Source organism: Cynoglossus semilaevis, chromosome 18, assembly GCF_000523025.1.
Source record: "Cynoglossus semilaevis isolate Cse_v1.0 chromosome 18, Cse_v1.0, whole genome shotgun sequence".
Taxonomy (NCBI): domain Eukaryota; kingdom Metazoa; phylum Chordata; class Actinopteri; order Pleuronectiformes; family Cynoglossidae; genus Cynoglossus; species Cynoglossus semilaevis.
Window position 1 is genome coordinate 3262531 of NC_024324.1, and position 14119 is coordinate 3276649.

General features: G+C 39.9%; 1 protein-coding gene and 1 long non-coding RNA gene across 2 annotated transcripts in view; one reads left to right on the top strand and one right to left on the bottom strand.

Annotated features, from left to right (window-relative positions):
• The window catches only part of epha10 (EPH receptor A10), a 137552-nt gene extending 127472 nt beyond the window's left edge, over positions 1 to 10080 (top strand). Inside the window, exons 12-20 of the mRNA XM_025065256.1 lie at positions 1036 to 1156; positions 1966 to 2156; positions 4556 to 4617; positions 5173 to 5289; positions 5739 to 5825; positions 5950 to 6102; positions 7483 to 7673; positions 8192 to 8356; positions 9222 to 10080. Coding sequence (XP_024921024.1) covers positions 1036 to 1156; positions 1966 to 2156; positions 4556 to 4617; positions 5173 to 5289; positions 5739 to 5825; positions 5950 to 6102; positions 7483 to 7673; positions 8192 to 8356; positions 9222 to 9336 — 1202 coding nt within the window. The 3' untranslated portion in view covers positions 9337 to 10080. The remainder of the gene's footprint in view (positions 1 to 1035; positions 1157 to 1965; positions 2157 to 4555; positions 4618 to 5172; positions 5290 to 5738; positions 5826 to 5949; positions 6103 to 7482; positions 7674 to 8191; positions 8357 to 9221) is intronic.
• LOC107989941 (uncharacterized) overlaps positions 9796 to 14119 on the bottom strand; it is a 10638-nt gene continuing 6314 nt past the window's right edge. Inside the window, exons 2-3 of the long non-coding RNA XR_001761444.2 lie at positions 13410 to 13451; positions 9796 to 9925 (exon numbers count right to left, since the gene is read on the bottom strand). This is a non-coding gene — a long non-coding RNA (uncharacterized LOC107989941). The remainder of the gene's footprint in view (positions 9926 to 13409; positions 13452 to 14119) is intronic.

Genomic DNA, 14119 nt, shown 5'->3' on the forward strand with positions numbered 1-14119 from the left:
TAGCGTCCCCACAGGTTGTACCACACATCAGCAGTTAGACAGGACTTTATGAAATGCACATCAAATGGCTGCGAACGTGCGACACCACGCCGTCGTGCGCTCCACTGACTCTGCCGGCTGATTAGTTCGGGGGTTAACAGTGTCACCGCCGTGAGCGATTAAGGGGAAACCACGGCAGCGTGCACACTCTGCTGAACAGCAGAGGGCAAATATTTTGCTATCAGATTCTTGGACGTGTTGTAGAAGCAGTCAGTCTATTAACGTGGGCCGCAGATGAGTCTGGATCCCTTCCCTCCATCAGCTGGATGTTTCTAGGTCACTGACTCCGACGTAAAACCAATGTTCTGAGCAGTGTCACTTATGATGAGCCTCTCCGTCTCTGCCAAGTCAAAAAAAACCCTCATTTCCTTCCTCGTCTTCAGCCTCATTCTTTCCACTGGTTTATTAGTCATCGGCTCATTTTAGCCTCCCTTTGTCCTCCCTCTGCTTTATGGTATGGCTGCGGAGGAACAGATGGTCAGAAAAAGAATCAATGAAAGTCAAGCTGATCAGTGTCTCTGACCACACACACACACACACACACACCGTCACAGAACAGGACATGGATGTAGACGTTCATTTAGATTCAGCGTGCGTGCTGTTGGAAAAGACCAACCTGAAGTGTCTTTGTGTCTGTTTAAGTGTGTGTTTGGGAAACAGGCCAAAAGTGTGTGTGTGTGTGTGTTAATATTGTGTACTTGTCAGCTGTGGATGTGTCTTTGTTTAGTCTGACTCTGTTCTCCTGGGCAGTGCAGTGGATGGAGGCAGAATCTCAAACACACACACACACACACATACACCTGGGTAATGTGGGAATTTATGATCATGGACATCTTGTATCTCCATCACCTTAATCACTAACATTTCTATATATATAGTCAAATGTCAATGTGACTAATGTGTATAAAGTGTTGAGGAGCTGCATCTGTGTTTGTACTACCTGTATCTTCAGACGTTTTCAGCTGGACTTATAGTCTGTCTTTGTGTCCACTCCAGTTAAGATCCCCACACGAAGGACCTACATTGACCCAGAGACCTGCGAGGACCTGCTGCAGGCCGTACACGCCTTCGCCAAGGAGCTGGACAACTCCAGCATCAAGATCGAGAGGATCGTCCAACTACCTACAGAAGAAGAAGAAGAAGAAGAAGAAGAGGAGGGACCATGACCTGCTCACTTTTCAGATGTTTCTCGTTTAAGTTCACTGTAACTTAAATCAAATATTTTAGCATCAATTAGCCAATTTTTTAACTAGAAGCAAATTTGTGAAAACATTATTTTTATTTAAAAAATGCTATAGCTAAAGCACAAAAGTAGTTAACAGAGGATAGATAGAAGATAGCTAACAATTAGCCATTGAGTGGCAGAAAGGGCAAATAAGAGATTAGGGGAAAAAATCAGGTTTGTTTTCAATTATGTAACAAAACCAAATATTTTTTAATGAATTTTGTGTTTTCAATTATGTAACAAAACCAAATAATTTAATTTTTTAATGAATTTTGTTTTTTTTCTTTCTCAATTTTAATTGAAAAAAAAAACCTACACTACAGGTTGAGTGTGGAGCTAATTATCAGTCACAGCTCTGCTGCTAAAGCTAATGCTAAAGAATTATTTTTGTTTTCCAGACAAAAGTTTTTATTTGGAGACAAATGTCTGACTTTTTCGTCCTGTGAATATTTTCTCTTTAGTTCTTCTGCTCTTTGATATTCCGTCTTTGTCTCCCTCGTCCGTTTCTTCTCACTTTGTTCTTGATCTTTTTTTTTTACCCCATGTCCTCACCCTGACCTATTTTCCCCCCACTCTCACCGACTGTTCCTGACCAAAAAGGGCTTTTGGGTGGATTTGGAAAAGGACAAAAAAAAAAAGAAGAAACAGAAAGAAAAAAAACCCTGAATAAAGATCGTGACCTCTATATCTTTATCTCCCCCTACAGGCGACTTTGGGGAGGTGTGTCGTGGCTGTCTGAAGCTGCCCAGTAAGAGGGAGCTGCCCGTGGCCATAAAGACATTAAGGGCGGGTTGTTCTGACAAACAGCGACGCTCGTTCCTCAGCGAGGCCGGCATCCTGGGGCAGTTTGACCACTCCAACATCATTCGCCTGGAAGGTGTCATCACCACCGGTAAGAAGGGGAGGGAAAGGGTGAGGAGAGGAGGTGAGGGGAGAGGAGGTGAGGGGAGGTGTAGAGGAATCAGAAAAGTAAGAGAAGAGGAGTTTGGAAAATACGAAGAACAAAGAAAAGGAGACGAGACGGCTACAGGGCTGAAAGTTATGGTCTGCAGGGAGGAGGGTGGTATCACCACTGCTACTGTAGGTGGTGCTGTTGAGGCCAATACTTATAGCCTATAAGGTGTAGAAGATGGATCCATTTTAGAATGAAGAACGTGAAAGTTAAAGGGAATCGCTTCAAGAATCTAAGGTTAAAAACAGTCCAGTTCTCACTAACAGTTGACACAGAGAACAGGAAGTGACATCAGACAGAGGGTGGATTTGATTGGATGGATCTGCAGTCAGGACGCTCCACGCTGAAAGACAAATATTAATGTTATACAGAGGAAACAGGAGAGGGAAAAAAAATGAAGAAGAAAGGAGGAGGAGGAGGAGGAAGGTGATTGGGTTTGGCAGGTAAAACGAGGAGCTTTGAGAGGTTGGTGTGGTTTTTGTGACTGCTGGCATGATGCTCTGTGTGTGTGTGTTTATGAGTGTGAATGACCGTGTGTGTGTGTGTGTGAGAGAGAGAGAGACGGAGAGAATCAGAGAGAGGGCACAGTGCCCGGACACTCTGACTCAGTAGGATGGCAGCAGATGTGCAGGGTACAGTAATTGGTGCTAGAAACCCAGCGGGGCCTGAAGATCCACTTCAATCTCTGCTGCCGTCTCACACACACACACACACACACACACACAAACAAAGCCCATGTCTGCTTCCTACTTCAGAAAAGTGTTCCCACATGTTCAAGTACTTTTGACTACTGTTGACACACACACACACACACCATGTTGTCCTTCAAATCCGACATACAGTAAATGACAAACACACACGTAGTCTTTGTAGTTTCTCTCCCTCTCCCTCTCTGTGTGTCCTGGTAAATGTGAATGTCTCTTATTGACTCATACGTCAGGTGACAGAAACAAATAAACAGCAGGGGTGAGGGCTGTTTAAATGATCATTTGTGAAAACAAATAAACAGCAGGGGTGAGGGCTCCTCACAGTGGGAGGGCTGTTTAAATGATCATTTGTGGGCCGTATAAAACCTGTCCAGGTCGATGGTGGAGACACAATAAGACTAGACTAAGAATAAGAATAGAATAATGAGCAGGTTAAAAAAAAACCAATTCCAAATCAACTTTTCTGTTCATGGTGTTTGTCAGTATCAACAGTCACATCTACAGGCGTCCACAGTTGTAGCGTTGCTAATATACTGTAGGTAAAAAGACGCTCCCCTCTGTGTAGGCTGCGTTTTCACCTCCTCTGAAATCGACTCCCATTTCTGACAGGTTCTAAATGAAAAACAGCCCGTCCCTGTGGGGACCTGCCTGGATTATCATAAGGCATGATGGGAGGCAGACTGTGTCTTGGGTTTTTTTTTTTAATGGTTTATTTCTCTCTCAGTCGATGTGATCGTCCCTGCCTTCAAAGAGAACATTGATCTGTTTTCATTAGCTGTTACTGCAGCCAATCAGGGCTCATGAAAGAAGTGTTTCTGTCCAGGATTGAAACAGCGGAGGAGTGTTAAGTTAAAGGATTAGCTCTTTAGTGTGTATTCAAATGACTTGAAAGCAGCAGTGAGGGACTCTTAGCTGTTTTTTGTGAAGCAGCTGACAGAATTTATTAGTGTCTTAGTTTGGCTTTTTCTTTTCTTTTGCCATAGTTCTGTCAGGATTCAAAGATGCATTTGACATTACCAAAGTAAAGTGTGTGTGTGTTTAAACCTGTGATTCACCCTCCTCATCTCACATTGTTTCATATTCCAAGATGCCGTGTGTGTGTGTGTGTTATGGCCACGTCCTTGTGCTGAGTGACTCATAGCTCTTGAGCATCACTTAAAATCTGTCCAAATAAATGCGTGTCTCCGGGGCATCGAGCATAAAAAATATTTAAAAAAAAAAAGAAACATCAAATATGAATCATACTGAGAACAAAAGCTGTAGAAACTATAAAGTTATCATGGAAGATATGAAGTTATCAGTTCAGCAGTTTAAAAAGCAAGAAGCAAAATAAAAGTCAGGCCACAATTATTTAAAAGTGACGGCTAAAAAGACCAAATGTTCAAAGTGAGTCAGAAACATGTTGTATTTCCTGTTAGAGTTCAGCTACAACTTTAAACTATAAAAGTTAGCATTCTTACAGCAGCTATGCTAACACCATCAGGGTTTCATAACCTGCTGTGCTGTCAGAGGAAACAGACAGAGTTCCCACGATGCCCAGCTCCTCTCACCTCAGTCTCTCCTCCTGTTTCTTCCTCCTCTTCCTCCTAACACCTCCGTCCTCACACACTCTCTCCTGTTGTTCTCCTTCAGGTAACACCATGATGATTATAGTGGAGCACATGACCAACGGAGCCCTGAAAAAAATCCTGAGGGTACGTGTGTGTGTGTGTGTTTCATTCCCTCATATTTAATGTAAACTTCAACCCTAAACAAAGGCATTTCATTGTGATGACAGTGAACCCGCCCCGGTACGGGTCCAGTCCTGGGGCAGTGGTACTTATTAGTGCTGATTGCAGTAAAAAGTGGAATAAAACAGTGTAGTAATTAACATCACAAATGGAGTGTTTCAGCCCAAAGACGCTCGGCTTCTGTAAACTGTAACTCTGAGCCACTGTGCTGGGGGCTTTTATAATGATATAAATTAACGGCCCGTTTGTTTTTATTCCACAAATAAATGGGTTTCGGCCCAGTTAGCTCCACGTGGTATTGTAGAAACAGATTTGTTTGTTGTTGAGGCTTTTTATCTCAATGTTTTATACCAGGGATTTGTTATAATATTTGTGAGAAATGTTAGATTAAGCAGCACAAATTATTATGGGTCTGCAAACCTGTGGCTCACAAAAATGAGCCTTAACCTTTAGCTAGTCAAATCTAGAGAATTTGTCTTAGAAACATGCATTGCATTTCTGTTTAACAAACGTCTGCAGAAACACGAGGGCCAGCTGAGCATCATCCAGCTGATGGACATCCTGACAGGAGTGGCGTCAGGGATGAAGTATCTGACAGAGATGGGCTTCGTCCACAAACGCTTGGCCGCACACAAGGTGAGAGGGCCAGGTGTAACCGTCCGTCTCAGCACAGGTCAACTACAAAACACCGTTCGTTCTTGTCTGGAACATCTCTGAACAGTACTATTTTATTTGAGGACCAGATAAAATGAGGAAGATGACGAGTCGAGAAAATCAAGATTGTTTTGTCACTTCATTTTGTTGTCTCCTCCTGAAAGAGCCCGTCTGTCAGAGTGAAAGGCAGCAATCAGCTGGTGGAGAATAAATGTACTTTAGTCTGGGTAAACAGTCAGTCGTCCTTGGTGCTGTTGGAGCTGCTGCCACTCAGGAAATTCACTTTTTTCTTTTTAAACCTGTGAAGGTTTGGGAAGTTAGTTTCAGGGACAAATAAAGGACAATTTCACAAGTATTGTTGCTATCTTTAAGGGCTAACTTATAGCTGTTTTAGCTAGGTTAAACACTCATCACTCTCTCTTTCTCTCTAGGTGTTGGTTAACTCAAACCTGGGCTGCAAGGTGTCAGGTTTCAGGCCTCTTCAGGATGACAAGATAGAGGCCATTTACACCACACTGGTAAGAGTGTCTGTGTACTACACACTCCCAACAGTTAAATGTGTCTGCTTTTATTTTATTATTTTCCACCTTTATAAATTTGTTTTACTTCCTGTTTTAACCCTATGTGTTTCCTGTTGGGCAGCACGGAGGTAAAAGTGTGGTTCTGTGGACCGCTCCAGAGGCCATCCAGTACCATCGCTTCTCCTCCGCCTCAGATGTGTGGAGCTTCGGCATCGTCATGTGGGAGGTCATGTCCTACGGAGAGAGACCCTACTGGGACATGGGAAACCAGGACGTAAGTGGTAGAAGACACTGGATGATATTTCCACCTAATCCCTCTTCCTATTTCCTACTCTCCTCTGTCCTTTCCCCCCCCCCTCTTCCCTCTGATTCACTTTATCAGTGAACCTCATTCCCTGCCTGGTGTTGGATCTCATTAAATGAGAGCCAAGAAGCCACAGCACCTCTGAAAGCTCTTCTCAGGGCTTAAGTCTCCTCTTTTTAAGTCGGCATCAGCTCCATGACCAATCGTGTTTTCTCCTGGGGACACGTTGACCCGTCTTCTGGTGGCCCGTCCCTAACTCTGACTCTTATATTCTGCTGGAAATCCTTTTACAAAAGGTTTTGTCCTTTTTTAGGAAGTGTACTGCTCTTATTTATCCAGGATTGTTGAGGAAATTGGCCCCAAAAACTTGTACTTAGTACTACCAAGTCCTTCTCGTACACCAGAGTACATGATGCTGCACACAATGTACTTTGTCCTTGGTTATTTACTGCAGTCACTCACTGCCAGTGAAGCCACTAGGGCTTCTCTGATCACTAGTCCAAACCAGTAACAACTGGTCCACTGGTACTAGTATACATTGGAACCAGAATCCCCTCAGGGACAGGTTTTAGACACAAGTTTTTTTAATCTAATGTTCTCTGGGTCTGAAAAGCTTCAACACAGTAATGGCCTCCTAAATTAATGTCACCAGAAATTAATCCTTTGCCTTCATGCAGACAGGCGGCCCATAAAAAAGCAGCCTATTATTAGTACACCCCCTGACCCCACCCCCTTTTAAAATTGTCCATAATTAATATGCATGAGTTTTGCAGCAGGTAAAAAGAGCAGCAGAGTTTTTTTTCTCCTTCTCTTTTATTTCTTTCTTTCTTTTTGAAAGTTTGTCCTCTGTTTCATTCATGTTATCAAGAGTTTTCAATCCGAGGGTCAGAAGTCAGAGGCCTGTGGAGCGTCAGGGACGTTAATCCAATTTGAATTGATACATTATATTATAACGTTATTGTGGCTGCGCCTGCAGACCTGTGATCTGGGCTGCCCTTTACCTTCACACTTTGATTAAATGGAAAATGTCAAATGGTGAAAAGCAGCGTTTTATGAATGCTCTTCAGTGAGACAGGAGCTCAAGTGGACTAAAAGGGAAAGTAAGGTAAGTGGGGGGGGGGGTTAGAGAAGGGAGGGGCTGTTATTCTCCATTATATTTAAAAGATATTTATCTTTGTCTTTATTTATAATATAGTAATAAAATGTCCCTGACTTTTTTTAATTTATGGGCCAAATACAAGAACATTGGACTTCAAGACTAGATTTTAGGAGTGGGCTACATAGATATATGTCAATCACATTTGTCTTCCTATTAACTGTGACTGACTGACTCTACTTTGCTGCCCTCAGGTGATAAAGGCCATTGAGGACGGGTTCAGGCTGCCTGCCCCGGTCAACTGCCCCACACATCTGCACCAGCTGATGCTGGACTGTTGGCAGAAGGAAAGGACAGAGCGGCCCAGCTTCAGCCAGATCCACTCAGCTCTCAGTAAGAGCATTCGCTCCCCTGACGGGATTGGCTCCTCCACACTGGCTCGAAGGTAACGTAGGCCACGCCCAGGTAGAGGAGGGGGGCAGGAGGGGGTGTTGGTGGGCAGGAAGGGTCGAGGGTGGGGGGAGTATACTTTGTATGTGCTTATGCGCAACTTGTTCATGTCAAGTATTTGTAAAGTCAAACGTACTGACCACCCCTCAGTGGCAGATGCTGGTAGAACGCTTGACTGTGGAGCACCACAGTCACGCTGGCGTGGGTTCGAACCCCAGGTCGGTCATTCTGCCTGGACAAGGTTGAAGAGTTCCTTTAGGCAAGTGGACTTAAGGTTTTTCAAGAAAATGTTTCACCTCTCAGCCAAGATGTTCCTCAGAAGCCTCTTGCTAAGAGGTGAAACATCTTCCTGAAGAACCTTAAGTCCACTTACCTAAAGGAACTCTTCAACCTTGTCCAGGCAGAAGGACCAACCTGGGATCCTGCAGCCCAGTGACCCTGCAAAGAAACAAACAGTAGTTAATGAAAAATTCAAATAATAATTATTATGTGACAATGATGTAATCTCTCTAGGACCCTGAACTCCTCCATCTCCATATCTGAGCGACCTCTCCCCTCCTTCCCGTCCTTCAGCTCAGTGGGTGAGTGGCTGGACGCAGTGGACATGGGCCGGTACAAGGACAACTTCACTGCTGCAGGATACTGCTACCTGGAGTCTGTAGCACGGATGACTGTACAGTGAGTACTTCTCTCCAACAGCGCCTCACTGTGGAAATAAACAGCAGTTATATAAGTCACAACTCTGTCTCAGCATGACAAGAATAAAGTGATTAAAAGTCAAATGTCTGTGTCTTTATTCCAACCTGAGTGACAGGTGCAGGGACCAGTTTTAAAATAACCAATCAGCAGAAAAATAACTGGCAGCTTCAATGACAGCTGGTAGATTTGACGGATAATTAAAATAATAAAAAAGATGTCTCTGAAATAAACTTCTATTCCCTTAGAAAAGTATTTTGATGCTGGAGGTCTGTAGGTGTTCTTACAGTAATTAATTAAAGCTTGAGTTAATTAGGCTGAAGTTTTACTTCAACTAATTTAATTAATAAGCAGGAAACGTGTTTTCAGGTTAAAACTCCTAGAGTTGGCAAAAACTTTTATTAATTGTTTTTTGTAAATATTTTAGTTTATTGTTCTTATACAACTTTAAATGTTAAAAATAAAGTCAAAATTCTATGACACTTTTAGCATTTATCATTTGAGCTAAAGTTCATCAATGTTGCTAATTGGATTGCTATCTTTTATCAATGTAAAAAAAACAATTCTGTTTTGATTATTTTATTCATATTTTGTTGCAGTCATTCTAACTGAAGTTTTAAGTTAGCATTATTTAGCATCTTGGGCTATTTTTTTTTATTTATTTCAACAACAATCACACCTTTACTATTTAAATTAGAATTAAAGATTATTTTATCTCTTTTTTTTGCTAATATGTTCTTTTAGTGACAACTCTAAGTTTTTTAATTCAAAGCAATGCCTTAAAATATTAGGAGTTATACTTATACTGTCCACCACAGTTCTGATAATTGCTCACCTGTGTCCACAGAGATGTGATGAGTCTGGGCATCACTTCCTTGGAGCACCAGAAGCTCATCCTGGCTGCCATCCAGACCCTCAGAGCCCAGGTCATCCAAATGCACGGCCGTGGTGTGCAGGTCTAACGCAGATTCTACGACCACGTTTCCCTTGTTGCCGCTGCTGCAGCCGACAAATGACAGGTTGGTGATGTTGAGGGAGACAAAGAAAAGAGAGAAAGATAGAAAAGCTCTTCCAGACTTTCCAGGAAAGACGAGCAGATCTTTCTGAAAACATTTTAAACTTCCTCACGCCTTCCTTGATCCTTACCTTCCTTTCGTTGACGAATGCCTGCAGGAAATGAGCAGCGTTCCTTCCTTTAGTAACTGCACTGGGATGAGAAGGACATCATGTCGTCACGTGACCCTCTTTGTCTCCCGATCTGAAGTACAGATGTACAACACGCTGTAGAGGCACCAGTCGTGACACCTGTGCAGCAGTGATTCCCTGCTGAGAAAACACATGATTTTTGTTACAGTGAGGAACTGGTGAACTGGCCTGGAAACAAAACAGTTCCTCCTCAGAACTGGTTTACCTTCAAACGTCTTTGTGTCTGGAGATGAGAACACAGCTGGGATGTAAGTTGTGGCTCCAGCAGCTTGAAGAAAGACAGTGCTGTCCACATGTTGAGGCTCTGGTGAAGTTTGGAGGAGGTGGAGATGAAACGTTCTCCTCCTGTATACAGTATTAAAGAGATGTAGACGATGATGTGATGTTCTTTCAGGAATATCAGTCTGTTTTAAATATTTTTTGTTTCTTTAACTTAGAGGCTGGTAAAACTAATGCTGCAGGATTTGCTACTGATGTTTAAGTGAAGAGATGAAAATTTCTTCTAATGACTAAAAACTGACTGCAGGAAGCTACAGAACTGTGGCAGGAATGGGTCTGGAATGGATGAGAGTATGGTTCAGACCACACAGGTATTCATTCCAGATGATAATCCAGCCCAGAACAGATGTAGACCAGGTCTAGGAGCATCTGATGTGCTCCAGGTTAAATTTAGACACAGTCATTGAGCACCCCTTCCCTCCCCCCAACCAGGATCTGATTTCCTGACTGCAGTTCTTTGTAAACTATTTCAAAATGGGTCCTGATGAGAATCCATGTTTGTTCCACTCCACTAATAATGAAGCTAATGTTGCCCAGAAGCCTTCTGGACTCCATCCAAGATCACTTCTAGAACCTGTCAGGGAAAATGTTTCCTGGACTAGAATGGAAGACACTATGAAATTCTAAGGACTTGTTCTGATCAGAATGGACCCATTTTGACAACTTTTAAGGTTTAAGTCATTTGTTGTACCTTAGTGTCTTTTTTTACTTCATCGCTTTGATTATTATGAAATTATTTTACTTTGTGCCGTTAAGATTGTTATCTCTGTGTTCTGTCTCCCCCTCCTGTCAAAAATACAAAGTGTTGAACCCTCTTCAGCCTACGTTCTATTTATTATTATTATAATTATTATTCTACATTTATTTATTTTAGTTTACAGACAGGGAAACAGACAAACCTCGTTTTGTTTAAGTCAATAATTTAGCACTTTTTTTTGCTGATGGTGACAGCGGTTTATGTCTTTATGCTGCCTCTCCTTCAGTTCAATTAATGTCCATTATCACTGGATTTTGCAGTATACAGTCGTGTGCATTGATCTCTAGTCATACCGTTATTTCTAGTATTTTTACAACCTAGCCTAAAGAATTAGTTCCTTACTCACTGAAAAGAAAACAAAGTTGGTCTCAGAAGTAACCTGTTGGGAAGTTCCACAATTTAAGCATTAGGTTTCATCATTTAGCATACTAATGATGAAAACATGTAGGAACTCTTAAAAACTTAGACAACAAATATATTTTAATCACAATCACAATTTTAGTTGCTATGATTAAATTAAGATGATCATCAGCAATATTAACCTTTAAAAAAAGTCATCCCACTCCATATGAAATCAAACACTTTTCCAATCATTAGTCAACCAACCACCAGGGGGCGAGCAAAAGCTGCCTAATTAGGAAGTGAGGCCTGCAGTGACTCACTGGGCAGCCTCAAATTGTTCAGTGACTAATGTGAGAGTGACAATTTGGAGGTTGAATCTCGTAATGGACGTTTATTTTTCATTAGCATTTTGTCTTGGGTAAATTTTACGATATCATTTATGATCTATTTTTATTTTAAATTTGTAGCTGGCCACATTTTCTGGGTAAATTCTAAAAATAAAGATTGGTAAAGATCTGTGCACACGACTGTACATCCATTTAAGTTGCACTCAGAAAACTGAATGTGTTTATTTCCTTGCTTTATTTTTTTGTCTTGTTTTTAAGTTGCTGATTTTGTCACATGACTAATTGTTTATTTTCAGTCGTTGTTCCCTTCTGTCGCTTTCCTCTATTTTTGCCTTTTTTGTCTTATTTAAATAAAGAAAATTCAAAGTTAATAGTTTATTGGGGCAATTTCGCACTTCCAAGTTATTCCTTTTAAAATTGAACTGTTTTTTGTACAAAGAGTTTTGTTGCCTCTCTTTAAATGTCAAATTTAGTTAAATGTTGTTACAATCAAGTTAAATTAATTCAAATCACTTACACATCGACACATCTAAGAAAAAAAAAACACCCTTTACACGTAAACATAACACACAAGTCAAACTGGACCTGTTCTCCACAATTAAAAAACTCATTTCTCTGGCTCTCCATCGCCCCCTGTTTGTCTGATACTGTAACGGTTGTATGTGTAATATTGTAAATATTGTATTTGAAAATGCCAGATCTATTTTTATAATTTGTTTGAGGAACAAGGTGTTAAATATATTATCTGCTCACTGTGTAAGGGTTGGACTTGTTTTAAAAAGTTAGCTGAGAAAACACTGGTGTTTTGAAGACTTTTTGGTTTTTTGGTTGTTTTTTCTTTCTCAAGTTTTCAATGATTTTTACTCGTTAGAAGAAAATCTGATGGCTGTTGCAATATTGAAACGTGTTATTAAAAAAGCTCCAATACAAACAGACTCCTTTCTGTGCACACGACTGTACATCCATTTAAGTTGCACTCAGAAAACTGAATGTGTTTATTTCCTTGCTTTATTTTTTTGTCTTGTTTTTAAGTTGCTGATTTTGTCACATGACTAATTGTTTATTTTCAGTCGTTGTTCCCTTCTGTCGCTTTCCTCTATTTTTGCCTTTTTTGTCTTATTTAAATAAAGAAAATTCAAAGTTAATAGTTTATTGGGGCAATTTCGCACTTCCAAGTTATTCCTTTTAAAATTGAACTGTTTTTTGTACAAAGAGTTTTGTTGCCTCTCTTTAAATGTCAAATTTAGTTAAATGTTGTTACAATCAAGTTAAATTAATTCAAATCACTTACACATCGACACATCTAAGAAAAAAAAAACACCCTTTACACGTAAACATAACACACAAGTCAAACTGGACCTGTTCTCCACAATTAAAAAACTCATTTCTCTGGCTCTCCATCGCCCCCTGTTTGTCTGATACTGTAACGGTTGTATGTGTAATATTGTAAATATTGTATTTGAAAATGCCAGATCTATTTTTATAATTTGTTTGAGGAACAAGGTGTTAAATATATTATCTGCTCACTGTGTAAGGGTTGGACTTGTTTTAAAAAGTTAGCTGAGAAAACACTGGTGTTTTGAAGACTTTTTGGTTTTTTGGTTGTTTTTTCTTTCTCAAGTTTTCAATGATTTTTACTCGTTAGAAGAAAATCTGATGGCTGTTGCAATATTGAAACGTGTTATTAAAAAAGCTCCAATACAAACAGACTCCTTTTATGTTGTTGTTTTTGTTTGGATGTACCTGGAACTGTTTCTACAGTCATTTAAACGTTTAAAAAAATGTATTGGTGATGAGAAAAACGGTTTAACCTGTTATGGTTCAAACTATCAGCTCCAACCATAGAGTTTAGTTTGTGAGTTTAAGTTTAATTTTACAGCAATATAAAATATATTGCTCAGAATCCAGTTAATGCCAATTTAAGGCTCAAAGTCAATTTTTTTCCTAAAACCCAGATTAAAGTTTCAGAAATGTAGGTGTTAAAATTAGGCTTGGTTATTTAGGGGTGATTATTATTATTGAAATGTTGTCAGAGGTGAACAGTTTCTAGACACTCCTCACTATAATAGGATTCAGTTATTGGCTGTGAGAAAAGCTGGTTTACCTGTAATGGTTGATCCAAACACCAGCCACCACACAGTCAAACCTGGAAAAGATTAAAAAAAGACAAATGTCAGATTTGACTGTTTTGTGTGGAAATTTAAGAAATGAAAGGGAAAGAAAACTAAGACTTCAAAGATATTTCTCAGATAAAAGTAGATTGTGGTTTAAAGATACAAAATGATTATCGAAAAAATGTTTTATTTTCTTTTTTTAAACAAAGACGTCAAACGTCTGATGGACAAACTCTGTACACCTCATTTTCAATTAGTCAAATTTTCTGATCAAAACTACTTTTCATTTTAATACAAAAGTTACATTTACCGGATTACTGCCATTATTAATTCCTTAAACCACAATAAATAGAGTAAGAAATCTATCTTTTTAAAGCCCAAAGTAAAATGTCCTATTTTTAGGTAAAAGCCTAATAACAACAGTTGAGATTTGTGCCAAATAAAGGTTTATATCAATAAAGTCCTATATAAAGATCACTGACAAACTAACAAAGTTGACAAAACCATTTTGTAAAAACAGACAACAACAAACAGATTTATTTCTGAGGTTTCTGTAAGTCTTTTCAGAAAAAATATCAATAAGGGTTAGAGATATAAGGATATTTATTAATATGTTGTTTTCTCAGATTCTTTTGTCAATTCTGGACACTTCACACTAACACTTCTTCTTTTTCTTTCGGCTTTGTCCCTTTTTTTTTTT